We start from the raw sequence: 27960 nt of genomic DNA, 5'->3' as shown, positions 1-27960 counted from the left end.
TTTGTGCAAATTACTTAACCTTCCTTGAGCCTACTTCTCACATCTCTAAAGTGAATGCATATAGAAGAGCATTGCTGGTTTTCTCTTTCTGTATCATTTTTGTTTTCTGAGGAAAGAGGAAAATATATTACACCAAATTTAAATTATTCTTTAGCCCAGCATTTCCCATAGTGTGTACATGATATTAGTCTCAGTATAAATTAGCATATTAAAGGTTCTGAGAAGAACTATTAAAGAAATTGTTAAAGAACTGTTAAAATCATTTCAAATTGTCCAATTTAGCATTTCCCAAATTAACTTGGGTATAACTCCATTTTTAAAATAGTAATACATGTTTATTATCATCTGATAGAACATATTTGAGAAACTATCTTTTAACCTTTTGTTTTCCCAGTAAAATCTCTCCCAGATAGTTATAATGTTTCGTAGAATCTAGTTTCTTTCCCTTTTCAGAAGTAACTTTAATTTTATGTATTTTTTTAAATAAGCACTTAACAGGGTATTTTTAAAGTTTCTGACAAGTACTAAATGTAAGAGTTCTCTTAACCTTCAATACAGTTCATCCTCACATTTCACTACTTTTCTTTAAAAAAATGTGATTGCTTGTGTTTTCCTAAGCGGCGTTTTGTTGGTTTGAGTTTGTCTGCTGACCAGTCTGTTCCTCTCTCATGTCATAGTGCTTGGTTTAATTGAATGTCATGTCCTGCTTTGCAGTGCTTTTTCCTAAGTTGATGTGGACCATTTGGAATTTTCTTTCTGCAGTTACTTAGTCATATATTTTAGTTGTGGGATGTGAATAGCTCAAATATGTAAGAAATGCATAAGTCCATGGTAATTATGTTCTATAAAGTTGCTGTGAATGCTCCGTTAGTGAATACCAGAACATTACTCCTAGGGAAAATACAGCATTAGCTTCCTGCAAGCTTCTGATCACATTTTTATCAGCTGAACAACATATAACTTTGTTTTGCGTTTCTGTTTGACATCTTATTTTTAATGTATACTGTTGATTCATTAACTTTGAACTCACTGTGCACAGCACGTAATAATTTATGCCTGAGTGTAGCTTATCTAACACATATTTTCTTCACAAACTATCATAACTTCTTGTGTGATTAGGAACAATAGATAGCACTTTGCACTACACATGGGGGTCATTTCAAACAGCAAAATCAGCAACAGAAAAAGGGGCAAAAAAGTGGCACTGCATAGGCTGCTCAGAGGGTGCCCAGCAGGTGCTGAAACAGGGAGGCAGAGCATCGCCTTCCGCTTGAGCTGGGGTGTGCGTATCAGGCAGCTTGGGTTGCTGCTGCTCTGGTCATGCTCACGAATGACCCCAAGAATGCAGGGAGTATTGGTTTTGATGTTACAAATAAATTTTAGCTCATTGGTGAATTTGCAGTTTTGGAGTCTGCAAATAGTGAAGATCAGTTGTAAATGATCAGAGCATAGAGAGTATGTCTGTCTAGTACCATCTTGAACCCAGAAGTTCATTTGGTATATAGTAAATATTTGTTATTAAAAAATTAGGAAATGCTCAGCAATTGGTTGCTTTTTAATTAAGCTAGATATTAAAGTAAATTCTGCCTTTGAGAAATAGTAAAATGTTAAAGCTTTTTGTTTAAAACACTTTTAGTAATGAAATCTGTTAAAGATAGATAAGCAGAAAAAATTTTGACTAAATAAAAATTTTATTGGCTTGCCTTAAATAGAATTCAGCTAGTAAAATTTGTGTAATTGTTTAATTAATTCTTGTACAGGGAGAAAGCCCAGGAAGCAGTCATAGGTAAGGCTTTTTTTTTTTTTTTTTTTAAAACAAACTACTTCTGTGTAAACTATAATAAGCTTCTAAAAATCCAGGCTGTGTCATCTGCTTGCTTTGAGGCATTGAACAGTTTACATTTCAGGACCTTGGTTATTTCTTTCTATAAGATTGAGATAAATAATAACATTTCAAAAGATTGTTTTAAACATTAAAGATTTTAATGTGCCTAAGTGCTTTCTTATTGAACCTAAGTTTTTAATGTATATTTTGGTTTAAAAAACTATATTAATATTGATAAGTACATTTGTTTGAATTTTTTAAAACTTTATACCCCTTTTCCTTCCTTAATGACATTCTGAAACTTGTTTTACTAACCATGTTTTTCACTTTGTATAAATAATACCTCAAAACACACACACACACGAATAAAAAAGCCCAGCAGAAGTTAGGGCTAGAGGAACAAATGTAGGAGGAGACATTACTATATACAGTGCTGGTTAAAACCATGATAATTATCAAGACCTAAGGTTGGAGAAGATGAGGAGGTGGGGTGGTTCGATCATGGAGAGAGAGCATTGGTTTAGTGGTTTGAGGATTGAATAGACAGACACTTAGAAGAGGATTCAGAAGACAATCAAGAAGCAGTGGGCAAAAGCAATCAGAAGAGCATAGAAAGCCAAGGAAGGAGGTAGAGACAGGCTAACAGACAGATGGAGTGGAGGGAATGGCCAGCATTGCCACAGGAAACGGAAGTAATAGTATAAGGACTTAAAACTGTCTATTACATTTGGCAACATAGAAGCCATTGATTACCTAGCAATGAAAGCAGAGGCAGACAGCCATTTTTCGATGAGAGAATGGGGAGTAAGAACATAGAAGGTAAGAGAAACACAGTAGTTAAGAGCAAGGAGCTAGACTACTTGGGTTCAGATTCTAGCTTTGCCATGACTTACGTGGACATAATCTGTCTTTGCCTCATTTCCCGTATCCATCTACCTTACAGGGTTGTTGCAAAAGTTAAAATTAGTATATGCAAAACACATAAAAGAGAACCTGACACATAGTAACTGCCAGATGTGTTTTCAGTCAAACTTAATTTCAGACGTTTTGGCCGAAATGGGAAAGAGAGGGAGCAGTAGTCAGAGACAGGTATAGATCAATTGAAAGTTTTTCCTTCTTCTTTCCTTTCTTCCTGTCTTCACAAGGAAGAGAGGTAAAAACAGATAAGAGTCGACTTAAGAAGAGAGGTGCTAATTGATGGTGCAGTGGCCCACAGAATTCTCTGGAGTAAGGGTAGGATGGGAGTAGCACCAGTGACGCATGAATCAAGTATAAGCAGGGTGGGTGACCCTGAACAAATTAAGGAATGCCACTTGTGTAGAGGAAAGAAAGGAGAGAAGGGAGGATAGACCTAGGTGAGAGGAGGACTGGCAAGAAATTGAGGGATTTGATGGTTGGAGACATGTTTCCTCATGTCTCATAGTGGGATGCAATTGACTTCTAAGAGAAAAGAGTTTGCATGAGGAACTTAAAGAGTGTGTATGTGAAGATTTTGAAATAATTAGAATAGTATATGCAAGGAAGTTGGCCACGTGTAAATAAAGGGTTATTGCTAGGGGCAGAGGCCCAAGTGTATGTTTGATTTTTTCCTAGCAGCTCTCAGCAGGAAGAGCTAATCTTGGAAATGATCCAGAGTCAGAGAATGAGTAATCTGGGTGAATACGGCATAATGAAGGTTGTGCAGGAGGGTGATTGTGTGGGTAAGAGAGTCCTTCAGATTTGCCATGGGGTCCATATTGGTTGCAAGTGAAGTGAAGCCAGAAGATGATCAGGATAGATAAACAGGAGAGACAAGGGAAGGACAGGTGGCCAGGGGGTTGAGCAGGATAAATAGGAGGGCAGTGGGCAAGAGAGTTAAGAATTACAGAATGACATGAGGGCTGATACCAAGAGTATAGTGTACTGAGGTTTATATTTTATGATGCACATCGAGGGATATGGTCAGAAAGAACCAGAGCCAGAGTAAGGGTACATGGAGTCCGCGTTTCTTTACAGTTGATTGTAGTGCTAGAAAACACTCTTGATAGTATGTCGTCTTCAACTTAACGTACCGAATTAGTACATACAAAAAGTACGAGAACGTATGATTTTTCTTTTACCCTTAAGAGTTGAAATCAGCATCAAATTGCTTTAGCACATTTTGACAGTAAAATTTCAGAATTTCACTGATTTTATGAGTCTTTTATTTAAAGTTGAACTTATCAGCACTTTTTTTTTCACTTTCTTTCTCTTCCTTATTTTTCTGTGTAGGCCTCTTACTGAGGAAGAAATTGTTGACCTGAGAGAGAAGCATTATGATTCCATTGTTGAAAAACAGAAAGATCTTGATATGAAAATCCAAAAAGAGGTAATTAGTCTCATGTTGCTTAATATATTTTATCATGTCTCTGTTTATAGAAGAAAGGTGTTATTAAATAATATATTGCATATGAATAGTCATTGGACCTAAATTTAGATATACGCAGATGAAAATTATTTAAAAGTTAAAAATTATTCCAGCGTATAATAATTTGGCTTAGTTTGGTTTAATTTATCAGTAATTGTATGCTGCCAGTAAGTGAAGAGAATACATCCTTCTGAAAATGATCTTCTGAACTCACAATTAGGCACTGTGGTAAAATACCTGAACCTTCGTGTTTAAAACTAAGATTAAAAAATGATTGTGTTTCACAAAAAGTGGTTCATTTTTTTTAATCTTTCTGTTAGTCTTGGATTTAATTACTGTCACTAAGTGAACCAAGTACTTCTAACAATCATAAATGTTCTATTTATTTTAGTATATTTACAGAAATGGCCTATAATTAGTTTTGCTATTCATTCAACTAAATGGAATTAGTCATATTCCATTATACATTTTAAAATAGTCTGTTTAGTACCTATTTAATACTAAATTATTTCCAATTAATGATTTCAACAGCATTAACTTAAGCTATACAATAGATGCTAATATTAGGCTAAAGAAAAATATTGTGTTGGAATTTGATTTTTAAATTTGATTTGACTTGTAACAGATTATCACTAAAGCAGTTTGTATGCTACTATGAATGGCAGGAACTTAAATTTGGAATTAATTTTTTAATGATAGTAATAAAATTCAGGACACATGTATCAATGTGACATGAACTTTGTGAAAGCTTACTTCACTTTGGTAGACAGTGATATGATTGACCTTAGTTTTGAAGACCTTGAACTAACAAGGGCCCGAACAATAAACTAAGTAGGGTGATAGGTCTAAGATCACTGCATATTCTAAAGAAAGAAACAGTCTTGTATTTATGCAAACTAGATGCTGTACCTTATAACTCAACTTCTAAGAATTCTGTAATATGTTTGATACTCTTTGAAATACTTTGTAAAAAGAGAAATTGAAATAAATCACAAAAATTTCAATTCTATTATGCTTTGTAGAGCTCAATTCTTTTTTTAATAATTTCTTTTTATTTTATAAATAGAAACATTTTATCTTTAGAGCAGTTAGACAGGTTCTGATTTTTGTTAATCCTTATTGTTTTGTTCATGTACAGTTAGCCTTACAAGAAGAGAAGTTAAGACTAGAAGAAGAAGCTTTATACGCTGCACAGCGTGAAGCAGCCAGGGCAGCAAAGCAGCGAGAGCTCTTGGAGGTGAGGGGAGAAGACCCCAGCATATGCTTAGGGCTGCTTTTCTCCTGATTTTCTCCGACAAATCTTAGTTGGGACATTTTTTCCCCTAGAATCAAGGGCTTCTTGTTTAACAATGAATGTATTTATTCCTATACTCTTAGGAATTTTAAAGGCAAATTAGTGGGTCTTTAGCAGCTATCTGCTGCTGCTAAGTCGCTTCAGTTGTGTCCAACTCTGTGCGACCCCATAGACGGCAGCCCACCAGACTCCCCCGTCCCTGGGATTCTCCAGGCAAGACCACTGGAGTGGGTTGCCATTGCCTTCTCCAATGCATGAAAGTGAAAAGTCAAAGTCACATTGCTCAGTCGTGTCGGACTCTTAGCAACCCCATGGACTGCAGCCTACCAGGCTCCTCCGTCCATGGGATTTTCCAGGCAAGAGTACTGGAGAGGGGTGCCATTTGCCTTCTCCATTAGCAGCTAGAAATAGCATCAAATTTTATACTTGACATTGAGCGTTGTTTGGCTTTAAATTAGGAGAAGCTAATTCTTGTTAGGGTTTTCCAGGTGGCTCCATGGTGAAGGATCCGCCTGCCAATACAGGAGACACAGGTTCAGTCCCTGGGTTGGGAAGATCCCCTGGAGAAAGAAATGACATCCCACTCCAGTATTCTTGCCTGGGAAATCATACCGGGCTACAGTCCCATGGGGTTGCAGAAGGGTTGGACACCACTTAATGACTGAACAACACCAATTCTTGTTTATCCCAAAGAACAAATTTACTTTTCCAAAATTCAGTATTCTGTTGGAAAAATAAATATACTCTTCAGTGAAACACTGCAAAAGTGACCTTTGAATACAATTTTTGCAGCTTTAAGTTTATTTTTGTGAAGTTTTTCCGCACCCCCGCCACCATTTTCTTGAACTGTTAAGAGTTTCTTATGCTTCCTAAAATTGGGATAAGCTAAGTGATTTCGCCATATAGAAATACTATATTTTTCATCTTTGTACTTTTGTGTTTGGGAGATTGACAATTTGGGTCTTTGGAAATCTTTGACATATTATCAGAGAAAACAATAGTGTTATCATAATTTACCATGTGGTATTCAAATATGGCATTCTCATAATGCCAGACAAGCTTAATACCAGACATTTATGGAGCCCTGGCAGGAACTGTTTTGATTAGTTTACATGTTTTACCTTATTTAGTCCTCACAACAATCCTGGGAGAAAGATAGTGTTTTTAATCCTCATTTCACAGGCGATGAAACCAAGGAACAGAGATATTAAATAACTGAAGATCCTACAGCTAATAAGTGGCAGAGCCCATGTTCAAGCATCGCTCAGCCAGTTTTCTGCTTAGTGTCTTGTGCCATCTTTTGCCCGCATGAACTCTGCTGCCGTGTGAACTGAAGTGCAGTACAAGGATTATGTCGCATAATAACTACTGTAACTTAGAGAAACTAAAAAATCATGTATCATGTTTCTGTGTGATTTCTGTGTGACGTGTGCTCTTTATCTCCCTTTCTCCTGTTTTTGGTGTTTTTGACAGATTAATCAGATTATATGAGGGAGTTTTATTTTGTTTAGTAAGTTCTAAGGCATGGAAAAGGTTTAAAATGAACTACCATTTACTAAGAAAGTAAATATTTTTCTGATTCTGATTTAACCATCTCTTTCTACTGTAATTCTCTGCTGCTTGCCTTTTAAAGACTAAAAAGGATTCCATATGCAGAATCTATTTGAGTTCTTGAGTTTTTTTCTTCTTGAATAAATAGATATGGGAACACATGCAGTCTGTACAGCATGCACTGGCACAGAGGTTACACATTATGCGAATTCGTTCGATTTTCACAATAGCCCTGTGAATTTGCTAGGGCAGTGTTATAGCCATCTGTAATTTACAGATGAAGAAACAGAAAATATAGGACATGCCAGGGACACACGACTAATAACTGTCAGAGCCACCACTCCTGACAGGTTTTCTAAATCCTTTGTTTTTAATATTTCTGAGTAAACTCAGCCAGGTCTTTTAGTTCTTTTATTTTATTGCTAATTTCACCCAGAACAGAACTTCATATACTGTTTTAACTATTACTTTCTTGCTCCTCATCTTTCCAGTTATTAGAAGTTCTTAGGTGCAATAAGGAAGTTACCAATATATATCTTGAAAGTTATTTTTAATAGCCCTATGAATATTCTGACCATGTAAGGATTATACACTGAAAAATTAAGAGAAATTCTGCTCTTAAATAAGATGATATAGAAGTGAACTGTGATGAATTTAAGGAAAAAGACTTCAATAGAGTAATTTTTTAAGTTTTAAAATATTGGCATTTCATGAATAGTTTTAGAAAATATAATTTTACAGCAGACTGATCTTGTGTCACATTATGTTTCCAAAGCAAGAAAGGCAGAGAGTTGTGCAGCGATGCCGTGCTTCCAACAATGGAGACTATCAAAGGTAAATAATGAAACATACTTCTTCCCTTTGTGGCAGGAAATATTATTTCTAAAGAGAAAGCATTTCATCTCTAGATGTTTGTATACATGTTTGTGTGTACGTGCTCCGTAAAAAGAACAGTTGTTTCTTGAAGATACTGTCTTGTAAAATACTGAGAACATTTGTTTCTTTATGTTAGAAAATCATCATTATTTATTTTAAATTGACTTTATTGCATTCTTAAGAGTGATTACATCTTTCGTATAGAATATGATGCAATAGCACATTGAAATACCTTTGGATGAATTGTTCATGCCTTGCTTGTTTTTGTTTTCCTTAGCTCTTTTCTTAAAATAAAGTTTATGTGTGATCATTTTTTAGAAGATGTAATTTCAGTGTCACATTTCCAGGAGTGTTTCCTGCTCATCCAAAGAACCTCATTCATGCTTCAGTAATGTAAATTATAAAGTTAGACTTATGGCTGAGCTTTGGATTTGACTTCAACACTAACCAAAATCTTACCAATATTATTTTCAGTTTATTGCTAGCATTAAGAAAAGTGAGACCTGTTTTGACTAGGGTATTCTGATTGTAAGTAATTATGAATTTGTGTGGGATATACCTTTTCTAATCAAAATGACATCATTTAACTTTAGCCTGCATTAGGTTGTATTGACTATTAATATATATTTAAAAATTCACTTTTATTACAGTCCAGGACCAGAAGATGACTTTGAATCTTGTTTGAGAAATATAAAGTCACAGTATGAAGTTTTTCGAAGTAGTAGTAAGTCTTTTAAAATATGTGGGTACATTTTAAAGTTACTTTATGCCACATTAAACAGATAATTGAAGATCCTGACTGTTTTTCTCGAACTTCCTGCCCTTCAATTTGTGTTGCCCAAATAACTAGCTCTTAAATATACAGTTGTATTTTTACTTTTTTAAAGGAGTTGGAGAAACAGAAACAAGTTCAGAGCTATAGAGAACAGATTTGTGATTGCCAAGGGGGAGGAGGGGTGGAGGAGAGATGGGGTGGGCGCTTAGGACTAGCAGATTCAAATTGTTATACACAGAATGTGGAAACAGCAAGGCCCCTGTATGCACAGTGAATTATATTCTATGTCTTATAATAAACCATAATAGAAAAGAATATGAATATGTATATATATATAACTCACTTTGTTTTACAGCAGAAATTAACATGACCTTAAAATCAACTACAATAAAATAAATTTTAAAATAAATAAAAGCTGTTGGAGTAAAGAAAAATCTCAGGCTATTTTTCTAGTTATGTGTAGGGAGTCTGGCCCTCCTTTTTCCATTGAGTTCATCATATTTGAAAAATTTGTAATTCATTTAAATTTGTGTATTTACTGTGCTAGATGACAAAAAAAAGAGTAAAAAGAAAGCAGGGGAAGCCATTTATACTATGTCTAACAGAAGCTTACCAATGTAATGATTTCAGTATAATTGAAATTCAATATAATTGTTTCTTACGACGTTAAACGGAGTAGTATTATTTGAAGAGAGATCATTATTGCAAAATAAGTGGTTGTAGTAAAGGAGTATTGTGTCACCACATCTAATTGGCTTTGGTGTATATTCTAGGGCTCCCATCAGATGCCACAGTTTTGACACCAAATACAGAAAGCAGTTGTGATTTAATGACCAAAACTAAATCAACTAGTGGAAATGATGACAGCACATCTTTAGATCTAGAATGGGAAGATGAAGAAGGTATTTTATGTTTGAATTTTACCTGAAAATTTTTATTTAATTTGTGTCAATTTATAGAAATCTACTTCGTCTTTTACTTTCCTTAAACTGAAATGAATGCAAGGCCTTTAAAATTTCTTAGACTCTTATTGTATTAGTGATTATCATTTGTTGGTGAACTGTTTAGAAAGTTGCTTAATTCTTAATGTTTCTTGAGATTTAGAAGGAAAATGTTATTTTTCATTTTAAGATTTTTGTAATGCAGCCGCTTAACTCAGTAGGAATCACTGCCCCATTGTGAGCAACTAATTAACTTTTTCTTCATAATGATGTGTGCTGCAGTCCATGGAGTCGCAAAGAGTTGGACACGACGGAGTGACTGAACTGAAATAAATAAGCAGTCTGTTAGGTTTTTTGGCAGTACAAAAGCCATAACACAGGCGTGAATTAGAATTTTACTGGTATGTCTTCCTAGCTGTAGTACTTAAGATAGATTTCTTAATCTCTCTAAGCTGCAGTTCATCATAAAAAGAAAATTATAAAACTGCTTTAAAGAATGATTATTCACTGTTATATAGTGAAGATCTAAGAAAGCTTGGCACATAATAGGCATCTATAGGTATTTGAACAAATGAAAACATGAATGTTGTGAGGATTAAATGAAATTTGTGTAAAACATCCCGCACATAGTGTGACACATAGCAAGTACTCAAAATTGTAGCTAAAATGTAGATTTTGTTTAAAGCTTTTTCACTGAATAAGGCCCAAGCCTTTATTTTTACTTTAAGAAATGTGTTAGTCGCTCAGTCATGTCTGACTCTGCGACCCCATGGACTGTAGCCCTCCAGGATCCTCTGTCCATGAGATTATCCAAGCAAGAATACTGGAGTGCGTTGCCATTTCCTTCTCCAATTTTAAGAAATAGGTAATCCAAAAAGGAAGAACCAATTGCAAAATATAGGACTTTTAAGAAAAATCATAAACATTAAATATTTCCTAGAATTTTGAGATGGAATAGACCTTAGATATCCTTTAGACAAGCCATTAGTTTTATCAATAGAGAAACTGAATAACTTCAGCAAAGATTGAATTAAGTCGTCTTCTCAACTAAACACCATTTCTCCAGCCCTATATTTTTCTTATTATTTAGATCCCAATTAGAAAATTTTAAACTTAATTTTAACAACTTGTTCAATTTGATCTAAAGACTTTTCAGGTCTTTTAATTGCTGATTCTGTCGTCCTTGCTGTATGCTAATTAAATTTTTAGATAACATGACTTTCAAGGTCATTATTCAAGTCATTATAATAGAATTATTAAACTAGACTTCGTAGAGGACGGAACTCACTAGAAACCTTATGATGTACAATTCAGCTTCCATTAGACATAGTATTATTCAATTAAATACAAATCCTCAAAATTATATTAGTTTCCAGCTCCCATTTTTATCATGTCTACAAAGATGATGTAGTGTGCTAGGTTGAGTCTGTGATTTGGGGGAGTGATAACAGTGATAGATTAAATTTTTTTTAATTATTGTTATTGTAGGATTGGATTCCTTAAGCTCGGAAAACAAAATTGCTGAATGTGTCTAGGGATTACTCTCTTATGATCTCTTCCTTGATTTTAATTATCTTCCTAATGTGGATCCTACACGCGCAGATCAAGGCTCTTTTCTGTCCTCCCTCTCTTCGTTCTGCCAAAATGATGTTTTTTTCTTCCAAGATTTTTGCTACTTTCACTTTACTGACCAGTTTCTTTCTGTTCAGAATTAGATCTAGAGCAGTTTCCCCTAGAAATGTCTCTGTTTTGTTATGCTAGAGTCAGAATAGCAAGAACACAGACTTTGAAGCCCAAGGGGATGGAGTCACATTCTTGCCCCACCACCCCTGCAGCTGTGTGACCACGGGTAAATCACCGTCCTCTTCCTGCCCTGCTTCCCTCAGCTTCAGAATGGGGTGTACTGATCGTGCTGTGTGTATCTTCATAGAGTGGTTGAGGACCAGATCAGCTCATATATGTCATTTGCAAACAGTGTTAACTGGAACCTAGTAAGTACTAGAAATGTGCCTATTGTTATCATTATCATTAGAGTTATTATAACTCTGGGAAATGAAATTGTCATCTAGGTAGGAAAGAAGCTTGCCCCACACACTAACTTGCCCATATAAGACTAATAGCAATCGAAATCCTCCATCCATTCTGCTTTACTTACAGCTTTTCAGAAGTTTCATCTCATCAGTTACATGGAAACCGTCCTTTGTTGAGTGCTCATGCTCACTATAGGACTAGACTTTTAACATCTCCCTTAAAAAGTCTTCCATGGGACTGTTTATTTTTGAGAACTTGGTCTAATTTTTAAAGGGACTTTAACCTTACTTTTGGCTGCACTGGGTCTCCATCCAAGACGCAGCTGCTCCTTGCTGCAGGGCGCCGGCCTCCCGCTGCAGCGGCTCCTCTTGCCGCAGGGCGCCGGCCTCCCGCTGCAGCGGCTCCTCTTGCCGCAGGGCAGGGCACGGGCTGTTGCATGCGGGCTTCAGGAGCTGTGGCTCACGGGCTTCACTGCCCCGCGCCATGTCGGATCTTCCTGGGCCAAGGATTAGATCCGGGTCCCTTGCATTGGCAAACAGATTCTTGGTTAAGAAGAGTCTTAACCAAGGAAGATTGGACTTACTGGACCACCAGGGAAGTCCAGGATTGGTTTTTTTAAGTTAATTCACAAGTCAAGCCTGATAGTTTCAGTCTTTGAATAAAGTTTTTAAATCTCCACTGAGATTTCTAACAACTCTGCCCATATAATAGGAATGAATCGAATGCTCCCAATGAGAGAACGTTCCAAAACAGAGGAAGACATTCTCCGGGCAGCACTGAAGTATAGCTGCAAGAAGACTGGAAGTAATCCTACATCAGCCTCTGATGATTCCAATGGGCTGGAGTGGGAGAACGATTTTGTTAGTGCCGAAATGGATGATAATGGCAATTCCGAGTATTGTGGATTTGTAAATCCTGTATTAGAACTGTCCGATTCTGGTCTAAAGCAATATGATTCAGATCAACAAAAACGATAGGAAAACATTGTGTGATCTTGTTTATCAGTTATGACCAAATGTTATAAACCAACTAGAATGTATAAATGGTTGTGCTGAGCCTTTTTGTGAGGGGAGGTAAGAAATTGTTTTGTAAATGCTTATTAGAAAGGAATAGGAATGATAGGCTGTGTCTGAACTGCTTCAGAATTAAGTGCAATTTCATCATCTGCCTTCTGCTTTTCAAATACAACTGAATGGTTCTGTCATGTTACTAATTAAATTTATTAACTCTTTAGCAATCCTGTTTACTATTTATTGCTTTTCACTTTTTAAAATAGTTTTGTTGATCTTACTTCAAATGCTTCCTTAATCCTATTTCAGTAGCTAAGTATGAAAATATTAAGGCATTTTGTGTTAATTCTCAGCAGACATGAAGGGAGCCTGAAGAGGGACTGCCAGATTCAGACAGAATAGTGTTCCCTTTTCCAGCATTATTTATTCTTATGACTTATTAAATTATGTCATCTAATAGTAAGCACAATTAATTTGAGTAGATGACCCTAAAGAAACCCTGAAATATCAGTTTCTTCCTACAGTTACTGCATATCCTAGTATATCAATGTTCATTCAGTCTGAACAAAGGATATGATACATTAAAATAATCTTTCAGAATTTGGACACTTGAAGTTAGTATCAAAAGATATTTAAGAAAATATATATACTTAGGTTTTTCAGTTCCTTTTCTGTGCCACTATAAATGATTGTTGAATTTAGTCAATTGATATATTAAATTTCTAGGTGTCATTTTTTAAAATTCTATATTTCCAGTGAATGGTCTTGAAATATTTTACATGGAACATATTCTCTGTGCATGGTTTATTAAGAAAGGAAAACCTAAAAAAGGTAATACGGGTATTTCAAAGTAAATAAAATCCTTTCTGATATGAAAGAATCTCATGGATTTCATTAAGCTTTCCTTTGCCTTGTAATACAAGGTACTTTAATAGGATGGAACTAAGTAAATCAATGTATAACTGTATTTTATGATATACAGTTAACTTTTTTTGCTCTTAAGTTTATGTTTCAATTTAAAAGACCAAGGATATGGCACATTCCTTATTGCTTGTCTTGATTTTGCTGAGGATTGAGTATGATTTTAGTAAGCAAACTTTTTTCAATTATTCCTTAGTTGTTTTTTTTTTTTTTTTTCTTGCAACAATGACAGTGCATGTTCTCAAAAATATAGGAAGGTCCAGATATAAATAGTAACTTAAAGTTCTTGCCGTACTTTAAAACACAATCATGTGGCCCTTTCAATATTTGAACAGCTGGGCCATAACATCTATAGTTTTGTCTCCTTTTTTTAATCTTAGAAATAAATATGACACTTTAAATATGTAAATATATTAGGTAATGCTGTTATTTATGTCTCTTAACATAATTTAAGTTGTAGCTATGTCACTGGAAATATTTTAAAGATAATCTATATTCACATTGCCTGTGTTATGCTTTTTAAAGTTTGTATACATAAAATGTATATTTTTGGTTTGGCATAAGCTACTATTGTAATTTTTCTTGGCATTTTGTTCATAAAGAACTTTTTGAAGGAATGGTGACTTCTCAAAGATTGTGAATAAACACATTTTTACATTTAAAAATAATAAATTATTTGATTATTACTAGTTTTATACCATAAACATGCAACAATTTTGACTCCTGACAGAGCTATTTTATTGAAGACAAAAAGGAATGAATTAGTAAAGCAGGATGGAACTAAACTTGAAAATGTTTGTGTTTGAACTGCTAAGAAAAGGATATCAATTTTCTTGCTTTATATGTTTATAGAAAACACTAGAAATAACATTTATTCAGCAAATATTGGAGAATCTACTATATCCGATAGGATGTTAGGGAGAGTGAATTTTACTTGATGTATAATAATAGGAAGCCACTAATTTTTGTAAGCCAGAGTGTGCAGGGATAAGATTTGCATCTTTGAAAAATTCCTCTGTGGGTGAATGTACGGCGCTCCCAGTGGCACATGGAGCAGCTTGGATTGATGATTGCTGTAGGAGTGCACAGTAGATTAACTGCAGAGGTAGACCAACAAGGTGTTTTCATTTTGAGATGTAACTGACACGGAGCACTGTATGAGTTTAAGGTATGCAGCATAATGATTTGACCTACGTACCTCATGAAATGATTATCACAGTGAATTTAGTGAGCATTTATCATGTTATACATATAAAATTAAATAGGAAAAAGTTATTTTTCTTGTGATGAGAGCTCTTAGTATTTACTGTTTTAACTTTCATATATAACATACAGCAGCATTTATTTAATATATTTATCATGCTGTACATTACATCCCTAGTACTTATTTATCTTATAACTGAAAATTTGTACCTTTTGACTGCCTTCTTCCAACTCACCCTCACCTTCCCCTCCACTGCTGTTAATCATAAATCTGATCTGTTTTTTATTGTTTTGTATTGTTTTTGAAGTATAATTGGCCTGCAACACTGTGAGTTCCTGTTATACAACATAATGATTTGGTATTTCTATTATACATTCCAGAATGATCACCACAATAAGTCTGGTTATCATCTGTCACCATACAAAGATACTATTACATAGTTACTGACTATTCCCCACACTGGGCATTTCATACCCATTACTCATTAATTTTGCAACTGGAAGTTTTTACCTCATAATCTCTCTCACCTATTTCTGTATTCCCTTTACCTACCCCCCCCTTTGGGAACCAGTTGTTTATCCTCTATGTCTATGACAGTTTTTGTTACATTTATTGGTTTTTTAGATTCTACATAAGTGAAATCACACAGTATTCGTCTTTCCCTGACTCACTTCCCTTAGCCATCATACCCTCTAGGTCCATCCATGTTGTTGCAAAATGCAAGGCTTTGTCCTTTTTATGGTTGAGTGATACACATCTTCTTTATCCATTTACCTCCTGATGGGCGCTTTGGGTGCTTCCATCTCTCTGCTATTGTAAGTAATGCTTCAGTGAGCACCGGAGCACGTACATCCTTTCTAGCTAGTGTTTTTATTTTCTTCAGATAAGTATCCAGAGTAGCACTGCTGAATCTCATGGTAGTTCTGTTTTTAATTTTTTGAGGAATCTCCGCACTGTTTTCCGTAGTGGCTGCACCAATTTACATCCCCACCAGAAGTGCACAAGGGTTCCCTCTTCTACATATCTATTCAGCTTGTTATTTCCTGTCTTTTTAATAATAGCCATTCTGACAGACGTGAGGTGATATCTTATTGTGGTTTTGATTTGCACTTCCCTAATGATTAGTGATGCTGAGCATCTTTTCATGTGCCCGTTGGCCATCTGTATGTCGTCTTTGGAAAAACATCTTCAGATCCTCTGCCCGTTAACTGTAGGGTGATGCAGTCAGCATGGGGCCCTTATGACCTTGCTCACTTTGCATATCCACATGGCAACACTCAACCATAGCCTGACACACATCTTGACAGAAAGCCCTATGATCCTCCCTGGAACGTGGCAAGACAGGCAGTCTTAGAGGAGCCACACGGGGCCATTTATCATCTGCCTCGTATCTTGTAGAAGGCTGCTGTGAGGCATTTTCTGATCCCACTTGCTGGCTCGTGTGGCATGGGATTTCCACATTGAGGTACAGTATGTAGGCTAATAAAACTGCTTGGTTGGAGTTTACAGTTGGCCCCTCAATAGCAGACCTACCCTCCACTTAAGGCATCTGTCATCTGGCTCCCCTGGTTCAGTGTCAGCTAGGGACATCCCTAGGGACCAGAGATGTGGGTCACTGACTCCACACTGGTCTTGCTTTTGCTGTCTGTGAGCAATAAACTCTCTAAATCTATTTGAGCTCATTGACTCCCTATTGGCCAAATCTGTGGAAGGATGACAACCAAACCTAGCAACTGCAGCCAACTCTTGACAATAACTTCTTGGTTTCTGACTTCAATGTAGTAGGAGGTACAGGTATGGGAAATGCAAGTTCTGTTTTGGAAAGTTAAATCTGAGGTATCTATAAAAAACAGAAATGAAGGTGTCAAGTAGGTGATGGGGATATATGTCTGCAGCTTAGAGAATGGGTGCAAGTCTAGGAGTCAGTAGTAGGAGAAGGAAATGGCAACCCACTCCAGTGGAGAATCCCAGGGACAGAGGAGCCTAGTGGGCTGCCGTCTATGGGGTCGCACCGAGTCGGACACGACTGAAGTGACTTAGCAGCAGCAGCAGCAGTAGGTGAATAGTAATGTAAGTCATTATTCCAGCTGAGATCCTCCTGAGGAAGCCGGCAGAGAAGCTCAACTAAGTGCTGATCTTTAAAAGTCAGGGATAGAGAATGGGTCAGAAGCAGAGATACGGGAGGAATTTGAGGAACCAAAGAACGATGTCACCAGAGTCAGAAAAAGAGAGGAGTCAGTGATATCAAATGTAACTTGGGCACTGAGAGAAAGGACGGCTACATCTGGTGGGTCTGGGGACAGGAATATTTGTTGCTTGTGATCATTTTTTCAAATGAAAGAATGGAAACTGAAAAGTATCTTGTAAGAGACGAAGAATAAAGAATGGTCAGTGTAGACAATTTATTTGAAAAGTGAACTGTCAGAGCAAGAAACGGGGTAACTGGAGGGTATGTGGAGTTGTGTGAGGGTTCAGATGCTAGAACTTTTAAAACGGTATAACCAGGAATTATGCCTGCTTTTATTCTTTTATCCAGTAATTGGAGAAATATGTCTTTTTAGTAGAGGTCCGAATTTTCATTTTACTTTACTTAAAGATGTCCTAATCATAATTTTAGAACACAGACATCTAAAAAAGACTGTATATCAAATATATTAATAGTGTTCTCCCATATTCATTTACTTGGTACCTCTGATTAATTATCTGGCAGGAAAGGAGGTCATGAAAGAGTTCAGTATCAAACACAGATTTCCAGTATCTCTCTCTCATATCCTCAGGAAGTATTAAAGCTGAAAATGAAATTAAATTGGAAAAATGATATTAAATTTTTGTGTGATTTTTAATATTACAAATTAAAGGAGTTCTTTCTGACACTCAGAAGTAAGTGGTACTCTCTGTAATAAATCTTTCATATGCAGCTGCTTGTGTTCAGTGCCACTCATAATAACGTGTACCACATATAGCAGTGTGGTGAGGTCTCGCCGTACTTTAGTTCAGTTGATTTTCACAGAAGCCCTTCACAGGAGGCCCTGTTTTAATCCCTGTTTTTTCAGAAGAGGAAACTGAAGCTCAGAGCTAATGACAGGTTACACAGGAAATGGTAGCTAAACCCAAGCAGTGTGATTCAGAGCCCACACTCGGCACTACACATGCTTCCTTTCTGTAGAATTTAGAACAGAATTGTTTTTGAGGATTTTCTGAAGTTTGGAGGCTTTTTAACTATTAGGCTAAGTCTGTCTTTCTTTGGATGACTGAAAGATTGTTTTGAGATATAAAAAATCGTATTATTGTAAAAAGGCATTTTGACCTAAGGTGAAGTTCCACTATCGTCTTTTGGCCACGCTGTGTGGCTGGCGGGAATCTCACTTTCCTAACCAGGGACTGAACCGGTATCCTCAGCAGTGAAAGCAAGGAGTCCTAACCACTGGACAGCCAGGGAATTCCCACGCCATACCTTATCTTGACTATCTAACCTCAGAAGTTTCCTGTTTTAAAACGTTACCCCCTTGAGCTTCCCTGGTGGCTCAGTGGTAAGGAATCCACCTGCCAGTGCAGGAGACCAGGTTTGACCCCTGCTCTGGGAAGATTCCCATGTGCTGCAGGGCAACTAAGCCCGTGCACCCAACTACTGAGCCCACGTACCACAACTACTAAAGCCCACGCACCCTAGAGCCCGGGCCCCACGTCAGGCCACTACAGTGAGAAGCTCGTGCCCTGCAACTAGAGTAGCTCCTGCTCACCTCAGCTAGAGAAAAAGGCCACTCAGCAACAAAGACCCAGCACAGCCAGGACTAAAACATTAAAAAAAAAAATGTTGCTACCTTGATACGGACTCTTGAGAAGTGATTCCGCCAACACTATTAAGAAAGGTGTTGTAAGCAGTGCCAAGCTGGCTCAGCTCTAGTCCCTCAGTGGCCTTCAACCCACAACAAAATGTTGAAACCAGAAACAGAACTAAAATTACTGCTTTCCTATTTTTTCACCAGTGTTGCTACCCTAAATGCATTGCTTAAAAAGATACCACTGGCCAAATAAATATTTTTATATAGGTTGGATAGCAGAAGGGTGAGTGAGTGGACTTAGGGACAATTTGTATCAACTAGAAGCCCAGGGAATTCCAGCCACAGCTTTTCAAGCACTCATCCTCCATCCTCACTTGAGATGGAAGATCTAATTGTTTCAATCAGGGTTCAGAGAGTAAAAGAGTAACCTCACCTGTTGTTTTAACATAACAATTACTGTAAGGAATTAAACAGATGTTGGAGAACTGAAAAAGTTAAAAAGGGCCATTACATAGAAAGTGAAAGTCACTCAGTCGTGTCTGACTCTTTGAGACCCCATGGACTACACAGTCCATGGAATTCTCCAGGTCAGAATACTGGAGTGGATAGCCATTCTCTTCTCCAGGGGATATTCCCAACCCAGAGATCGAACTCAGATCCCCGGCATTGCAGGCAGATTCTTCACACCAGCTGAACCACCAGGGAAGCCCAGATAACATAGAAGCAGCTACAAAAGATATACACACAACATATATAACTATTGTTAACACTAGTTATCTCCTGGTAATAAAATACTAGCTAATTTTTCTACAAGGCCTACTAATTAAATACTACACTCATGTTAGAGCATAAAAGTAATGCTCCCTCAGATCAGTCAATGCTGTAGATAGCAGAGACAGAATCTTCTAGAATGTAGTTATATAATCATATAGCATATGAGACTTCACCACTGGAAAGCCCCTCTTGTCATAAAGTTGCAGGTTCAAAAAGACACTGCCTTAATACTGGCACCAATTAATACACCCCTCTACTTAAAGAGCCCAAGAGAAAAATCAGTTCCTGGGACAAATGAGCCCTTGAGAACTGAAAATGTTTCACAACTTAGCTGCAGTGCGTAGTAACAGACACCAATATTTTTGTTTGCCCTCACCCCCAAATCATGTCATACCTTACCTAGACTGTCTAACCTCAGACCCCAACCCACTGTGGCCATTTGTTGAGAAAATGCTTTTCCTTTGCACCTGATCACTGACTGGAGCAGCCACGACTTTTAGCGTGGCCTGAGGACAGTTGATCGGGAAAATGGGCATGTGGCCTAAGCTGACCCTTTTTCTTTGGGCTGGAATTGAGAGTAAGGCTGTCTTCAGTAACATATAAAATCTGGGAGCCACTGTTGGCCACGTGCCGCCATGTGGAGGCAGGAACAGAGGGAACGGAGCCAGCATGTGCTGAGGGACACAGCGGGACGCATCTGAATTCACAGCCTTTGCCAGTGGTCTCCTGCATTCCTCCCTTACAGACATCGACAACAGTTCTTCCTTCAGAAAGAGTTCCAAAGAAAATGGTTAGAGAATTAGACTCTGACTTTATTAGGTACATAGCTGTTGTTAAAATTTTGAATTCATGGAGTTAAAAACCCTGTAGTACATTTAAAAACTAAAAGTTGGTACACAAAATAATAATTCTAAACAGTGGTTCATTGCAATGTTTAAAGTATCAGTTTCAGATACTGAATATAGAAAAGGAGAACTGTATTCTTGGGAATAAACACTATAAATCTATAGATAAAAAAAAAAAACACAGAAAATCAAGGTATTATTGCTCAAATAAGTAAGTCTTCCCATATTAAAACCTCAGTGGCACACACACTAAAACACATGCCCTGTTCTAATACTCTGGTACTATAAATGCCAACAGGCTACAACACACATAATAATTTGCTTGTAGCCTTGACCTTGAAAACAAATGGCTGCTGTGAGATAACATGACCAAACCAAGAGACGATAACATACAAATCAAAATGAAACAATACAAAACATAGGAACAAAATCCAGCATAAAAAGAAAAGAACATAACCTTTTGAGAACACTGTTCCTTCATCACGAAGAATACATGTTGTACATTCATGCTCACATATATACACTTAAGAAAAATTCTTCATACATCCAACAATGCAACGGGTGACTCAATCAACTACTAACACAATTTGCAGACTTCAAACAATAATACCAGAGCTCAAACTTAGCTTTAACAAATGACAGTAAAATACTAAGAAACGAAGTAAGTGGAATGCCTATAAAACGAGTACAGAGTTCTTCGTCCTTCATAATTCTCTTAGCTTTCAGCATTTACCACTCATTTTCACCCGCTTCCATGGGAGAATTGTTTTGAATGGAACAGGGTGAACAGCTGCCACACTCAGGTGTGGGCTTCTGGGGAAGCCACTTGTTTTCTTGCAGGAGTGGTCTTATCGACAAAAAAAACTGAATATCAAAAAATTCTAATGACTCTCCATCTTCCTTCTCGACCAGGAACTGATAGTCGCCAAACCTAATCAGGCATTTGTCTGGAAGATCCATTTTATTTAGGTAGCCCAGCTCCTTGTCGTCCACAAGCAGATTGGTCTTCTTACTCATATTTTTAATTTCAAAAGAGACAACTGAACTATCAAACTTTTTAAACAGCTGTAGAGAAAACTGAACTCGAGAAACCTGTTTGTCCTGAAAGGTATAACGACAGGTGCTAGAATTTCGGCCAAATTTCACCACTTCGCTGGTGGGGAGTGTCTCTCGGTTACAAAACTTTATTGATTGGAATATTCCACTTCGCTGGTGGCCAGGATGGTAGAGAGTCATGTGGAGACTAGTTACTGTCTCTTCTGTGTCCACATCCTCAAAACTGGACATGATGAGCACCGGAATCTGACCTGCCTGCAACAATTAAATCAGCACATTAGTTCACCCCAGAGATCAGATTCTGAGATCTTTGATTCCAATATTTTGATGAAAAGCCTTCCAATAGGTAACTGATTTAGACTTTAAGAAAACAATACGTAGGCAAGATGCTCTCATTTAACTAGTAGATATGTGAAATCTTCTACCAAGCCCCATATGCACTAGTGCGTTCTATTTTTCTTCTCTTTCATTTCCAATTTGACAGTAAGACCATAATCTGGACGATAACAAGGAATGATTATTGATAAAATGATTTAGTGGGGGGAAGCATATAGAAACTTCAGTTCCTTTCTCATTTAAATAGGATGACTTGGGCCCAGACCAAATAGAACAGCTGTTTGTACTTTAGAAAGAAAATCAGGAATAAAGAATCTCTTTGGGGGTGGGAGGTGAGAGGAAGGTTCAAGCAGGAGGGGAAATATGTATACTGATTCATGTTGATATATGGCAGAAACCAACACACCATGGTAAAGCAATTATCTCCCAGTTAAAAATAAATGAATTTTTTTTAAAAAAAGAATCCCTTTGGTTTAAATCCTCAGGATATACATATAAGGAAAACCTACAGTTTACTAGCTAAATTAAAATTTAATGTATTATGAATTTTGTATTTTGGGTGGAACAATATGAATAACCGTCATACTCAGAGAAAGGCTTCTGTGATTTTTACTATGTATTGTCGTGACTAAAGAAATGTAGACGTTAGAAACAAGTAACTGCAACATTTGTCCTTTATATCCTGATTTAGATTTCTGGTAGGTAAAGGTAAAAATAGTAAGTGCTTTAAAAGTTTATTTTATTCTATAATTTTTTAATTTAAAAAATAATCAATTTCCACAAGGTAGTTCTAAATATCATAGTCTGTACTCATACTGGAGTTATTTGTTTTTGTCAGTGGTTCCTAATGACTGGACAGACAAACTGTCATTTACCCCAAGCAGCACAATCTAACTGTTCTTAATCACATCTCTCTAGAGCGCGTGGCCCTGTGGTGACCTTCCCTCCACTTCACGGTATGCACCTTAAATAGTCAGTGGAGTAGTTTAAGCAGCAATTAGTTGCTAAAATCTGTGAAAGGTTTGACACAAAACTGCCATTTTAATTCGCTTTAAAAGAATTACATGCACATGATTTTAAAAATTCAAACACAATCAAAGGCTCTTAAGTATCTTCCCTCTCTGACCTAATCATTTTTTTTTTTTACTCTTTCAGAGCCAACCATTGTAAAAGTTGGTTTTATCCTTACAGAATTCTTTACACAACAAGCAAAACTTTGTTTTCAAAGACATACACATTTTCTACAAAGGAAAAATTTTCTTATACAAATAGGAACATACTGTATTTAGTTCTAGACCTTGCATTTTTTTCAGTTACTAATACAAGTGGGTGATTTTTTTCCAGTTATCTATACTTGTAAATATACCTCAATCTTAAACAGCTGCATAGAATTCCTTTAAACTAGTGTGGTAAATTACATCAGTAGATGGAATGATACTGAGTGCTCCCTACATTCTTTAAATACTGTACAGTATTTACCGTGGCGTTTGGGAAGCAACAGCCTTAAGGTAATCTGTAGTTTTACTGGGTTTTGTCTGCCATCTATATTAGATATTGCTATCAAAATTATGCTTGCTAAACAGGAAAAAAACAAAATGTTTTCTTTCCATGCTGTTTGCTTTTAAAGTACAATCTTTTCTTCTGTTTTGCATCGTTGTATTGCTAAAAATCAAACTCAGTTTATTGACTTACTCAGCAAATGATATAACAAAGCAAAATTTTTTATTGATTTAGAAATACGTTTTTAATTTGCTTTCATAATAGGTTCTTTCTTGACGTTATTATATCATATTGCCCTAGCCAATCAGACAACAAATGCCCAGCTATAAGCAGAAAAAGAGAAGAATACTCAAAATCTTGGGGCAAGGGTAGTAAAAATTGCTATGAAACCAAAGGCAGCAAGAATTAACACACTGCGGGTAGAACTGGCTAATCACCATGATTTGAAAATACTTTAATTACAATAATAAAGTCATTATTCAAGAAGCAGACAGCTTAAAGGAGAATAATTATAACAAGTCATGAGATGATGCAATTAGTGGCTGACAAGAAAATAATTCGCTGTTAAAAAGTAAAAAGCCTAAAAAGAGCAAGAATCTATCATCATGATCTCCGCCTTGTCTGGGCTACACTGCCATCACTCAAATTCATTCTTGGGCTTTGCACAGTAACAGTTCCAAAAGGAGACCTGGATTTTAAAACACAGTATATTCTGGATATTGTCTTTTGGTAGCACCCAACTTTTGTTCTTGTGATCTTTGTATAACCCATTAGCTTAGAATTTAGCCTTTTGAGCAAATCCACCCTCAAGAAAATTTTGCCCTATACAGGCTCTTAATGCCTAGTTACCCAGGGCAGGTACATTATTCACTGCAGAGGAAAAATCTGACATTCTGGTTTATAAATTGAATCAGTAAAGTGAATCAGTTCTCAGCTTTCGATGAACTTCTGGTTTCACAACTGTGACCCTCCAACAATGAGGTAGACTGTGTTACCATCTGCTGCCCCTCACTACCAGACCTGTCCCTACTTGTTCTGCCCTTTTGCAAAAATGATACTTCCCACTCCAGTGTCAACTATATAAAAGAAATGTGAATGGAAGTAACATGGAAGCTTATTTCCAAGGGTAGGTTTTAAAAACCACTATGTAGATAGACCTGTCTCTCCTCCTTCCATGTATGCCATGTCAATGCCACGGAAGGAGCAGCTAAGCATGGGGTCTCAAAGGCGAGGGCCAAAAACAACCATAGAGACTTATAATATGAGCAGCAAATCAACCCGCCTTCTAAGCAGTTACTGACCCATGATGCTGCCTAACATACGCACTCACCTTTCTTAGGAATATATGAAATGATTACAGAGCCCAACAGTAACAAGACTGCCACTTACTGTATGCCTTTCATATGCCAGGCACAGTGCTAGCTCTTTATACATCAGTATCAGTTCAGTCACTCAGTCGTGTCTGACTCTTTGCAACCCCATGAACTGCAGCACCCCAGGCCTCCCTGTCCATCACCAGCTCCCAGAGTCCACCCAAACCCCTGTCCATCGAGTCGGTGATGCCATCCAGCCATCTCATCCTCTGTCCTCCCCTTCTCCTCCTGCCCTCAATCTTTCCCAGCATCAGGATCTCTTCAAATGAGTCAGCTCTTCACATCAGGTGGTCAAAGTATTGGAGTTTCAGCTTCAACATCAGTCCATCCAATGAACACCCAGGACTGATCTCTTTCGGGATGGACTGGTTGGATCTTGCAGTCCAAAGGACTCTCAAGAGTCTTCTCCAACACCACAGTTCAAAAGCATCAATTCTTCGGTGCTCAGCTTTCTTCACCGTCCAACTCTCACATCCATACATGACCACTGGAAAAACCATAGCCTTGACTAGATGGAGCTTTGTTGACAAAGTGATGTCTCTGCTTTTTAATATGCTATCTAGGTTGGTCATAACTTTTCTTCCAAGGAGTAAGCGTCTTTTAATTTCATGGCTGCAGTCACCATCTGCAGCAATTTTGGAGCCCAAAAAAAATAAAGTCTGACACTGTTTCCACTGTTTCCCCATCTATTTCCCATGAAGTGCTGGGCCCAGATGCCATGATCTTAGTTTTCTGAATGTTGAGCTTTAAGCCAACTTTTTCGCTCTTCTCTCACTTTCATCAAGAGGCCGTTTAGTTCTTCTTCACTTTCTGCCATAAGGGTGGTGTCCTCTGCATATCTGAGGTTATTGATACTATCTGCTTTTCAAAATAACCCGTCAAAATCACCACATCACAGATGAGGGAGCTAAGTCTCAGAGGGTTTAGCTAGGTAGCCCAGGTCACAAAGCCCTGCCAAAAGGAGGATTCAAACACAGGAGAAATGCACACTCTCTCTTGCCAACTACAGACATCACTACTCCGTTACCAGTTACTTCACAAACTATAGCAGCCAATCAACAGGGAAGAGGGCCACGGGTTGGGTGTGCCAGAACTGGCAAGACACCAGGAATCTAGTGTTCAGAAGAAAAATGCACTGTTACTGCCTCCTCATAGAAGAGGCTGTGAAGCACCAGATTACAGTGAGTATCAGTTATCCTTAAGCCTCATGTACGTATGTTGGCATGTCTCTAGTAATTATGGTGGCTGATTAGGGAGCTCCAAAGTTAGTGAACCATGGTCTCAGACTTCAGGGAACTTAGAAACTAAGCTATTCATTAATTTCCAGAGCTGCAAGTTCCCTCTACAAAGTGACCTGAATCTCTGACATTTCAGAGTGGTCAGGAGAAAAAGACACTAACAAAAAAATCAAAATGGTAAAATTGGTGGCTCTTTTAAATAATCACTAGCGTGCAGGTGCTCAAAAGTAGCTTTTTCAAATCAATTTGGCCTAAGTTATCAAAGAAACCTAAGAACAAAGAGCTTAATAGTGAGGGAGCTTCGGGAACCTGGGGTAGGGGGTGGAAAGGAGGCGTTCCACTGCACACTCTGTACCTGTGGGATTTTATGCCATGTGCATCTAATATCTATTCGAACATATAACAAGTATTTTCTTTACAAAGTCAGAAAGCAGTAGTCACTCAGTCGTGTCTGACTCTTTGTTGACCCCATGGACTGTAGCCCACCACGGTCCTCTGTCCACGGAATTCTCCAGGCAAGAATGCTGGAGTGGGTTGCCATGCCCTTCTCCAGGGGATCTTCCCCACCCAGGGATCAAACCTGGGTGGAGACCCAGGTTGATCTGCCCGCATTGCAGGTAGGTTCTTCACCATCTGAGCCAACTGGGAGGTCACAAACCACCTGATTTTTACGGAACTAAATGGAGTTAAGAGATTATTATCAAAGCTGGTAAACTATGTTCTCTGACATCAAAAAGCTGTAAAACACTGCAATGATGTGTGGCATACAGTAATACTTGTGTTAACAAATCAGCACAATAACTTTGCTGACACTGAGCTAACAGGAAAGGAAGAGAAAACTTGGAAGCACAGCAAAAAACAGCACTGACCCTCTGCACCAGGTCATCATCCAGCAGTCTCGCTCTGAAGACAAACGGAACGTTCAGCAGAATTAATAGTTAAGCAACAGGTCTTGCTAAAAGAGTCGTAAAAACCAAAATCAGCAGGAGGAAAGGCTTAGTAAAGGCTCAGGTTTTTCTCCCCCCAGAGATGGTGTCTTTCTCCCACTCTGCCTGATTGGCTTGTTTCTAGCCAAAACTGCTGCGTCGGATGCCCCGTGGCAGCGGACTTCCGCTGCGAGGCTCAGTGTGTATTCAAGCTCCAAAAAATTTGAGAAATTCCTTTCAATCTGAAAGCTAGAGAAAGTCCCAGAAAACCACGGATTACGTTATTTTCCTAACCAAGCAGTCTGAACAATGGAGTGGGTTGAAGGAAATGGCAACCCACTCCAGTGTTCTTGCCTGGAGAATCCCAGGGACGGGGGAGCCTGGTAGGCTGCAGTCCATGGGGTCGCTAAGAGTCGGACACGACTGGGCGACTTCACTTTCACTTTTCACTTTCATGCATTGGAGAAGGAAATGGCAACCCACTCCATTGTTCTTGCCTGGAGAATCCCAGGGACGGGGGAGCCTGTTGGGCTGCCGTCTATGGGATCGCACACAGTCGGACACGACTGAAGCGACTTAGCAGCAGCAGTAGCAGCAGCAAGCAGTCTGAAGCAAGGCAGGTATACTCGCAATCGCGCGGTGAGCTACACTTCATACATGGAATTATTTTCTATTTACTAAAGGGGGCGGGGGACTTTGCAAAGCACAGAAAAGTACAAGGAACACGCATCCCAATAGTTCCTGTCAGTGCTCCTCCGCTCCATTTATAAATATTCCTCTATTTTGTAAAGCTAAAATCACGCCGTAAACAATCGCTCGGGCGTCTGCCCGCAGCCGAGCCAGCGGGAGGAGAAGGTGATGACTTTCCCTGCAACGCTCCTGGACAGAGCTTCTCTCTCCAGGCGATAAACAGACACGACACAGCCCCACTTCACCCCGCCCCCGCGCCCCCCAGACCGCCACCCGGCAGGTACCTTGGGGTTCGAGTGTCCGTGAACTTCGCTTCGCTTTCTCAGCGCCGCACCGGGTTAACGCGCGAGCCCGCGGAGGCCCGGGATCGCGGGACGCCGACCGCCACGCTCGCTCACCGCGCCGCAGCCGGGGAGGGCGCCCGCCGGCTGCGCCGCACCTACTGCGCACGGGGCTTGGGGTGGGGGACGGGGAGACAGGACCGAGGGGGAGAGGGACGCAGACGCGGCCCAGTCGGGGGCTACAGGGGCTACGGAAACTGCGGGCTCCAGGCCCGGCGCGCGCGGCGACTCCTTCCACCGACCGGCCGAGTGCGCCCCTTCCCCGCAACCCTTAAGTAAACCGAA

General features: G+C 38.4%; 2 protein-coding genes across 3 annotated transcripts in view; one reads left to right on the top strand and one right to left on the bottom strand.

Moving 5' to 3' along the window:
* Window positions 1-14020, top strand: part of AP1AR (adaptor related protein complex 1 associated regulatory protein) — a 29254-nt gene extending 15234 nt beyond the window's left edge. The window contains exons 4-10 of one of the 2 annotated variants that reach the window (XM_068975247.1): window positions 1761-1786; window positions 4076-4172; window positions 5350-5448; window positions 7832-7890; window positions 8583-8656; window positions 9481-9609; window positions 12391-14020. In XM_068975247.1, the coding sequence (XP_068831348.1) occupies window positions 1761-1786; window positions 4076-4172; window positions 5350-5448; window positions 7832-7890; window positions 8583-8656; window positions 9481-9609; window positions 12391-12656 (750 nt within the window). In that variant the 3' untranslated portion in view covers window positions 12657-14020. The remainder of the gene's footprint in view (window positions 1-1760; window positions 1787-4075; window positions 4173-5349; window positions 5449-7831; window positions 7891-8582; window positions 8657-9480; window positions 9610-12390) is intronic. The other variant, XM_068975248.1, reaches the window with a different exon arrangement.
* A 6282-nt stretch (window positions 14021-20302) lies between these two features.
* TIFA (TRAF interacting protein with forkhead associated domain) lies at window positions 20303-27719 on the bottom strand. The gene is made up of 2 exons (XM_068975594.1): window positions 27619-27719; window positions 20303-21526 (listed from the first exon to the last, which is right to left on the bottom strand). Exon 2 carries the CDS (start codon window positions 21500-21502, stop codon window positions 20945-20947), a length of 558 nt encoding a protein of 185 aa, XP_068831695.1. The 5' UTR covers window positions 21503-21526; window positions 27619-27719; the 3' UTR covers window positions 20303-20944.
* Between the last annotated feature and the right edge of the window lie 241 nt (window positions 27720-27960).

Source organism: Capricornis sumatraensis, chromosome 7, assembly GCF_032405125.1.
Source record: "Capricornis sumatraensis isolate serow.1 chromosome 7, serow.2, whole genome shotgun sequence".
Classification (NCBI taxonomy): Eukaryota; Metazoa; Chordata; class Mammalia; order Artiodactyla; family Bovidae; genus Capricornis; species Capricornis sumatraensis.
This window is presented reverse-complemented; position numbering and strand designations above follow the sequence as displayed.

Excerpts from the sequence above, each read along its gene's own strand:
- TIFA (XM_068975594.1), bottom strand. The coding sequence starts at position 21,502 with ATGTCCAGTTTTGAGGATGTGGACACAGAAGAGACAGTAACTAGTCTC.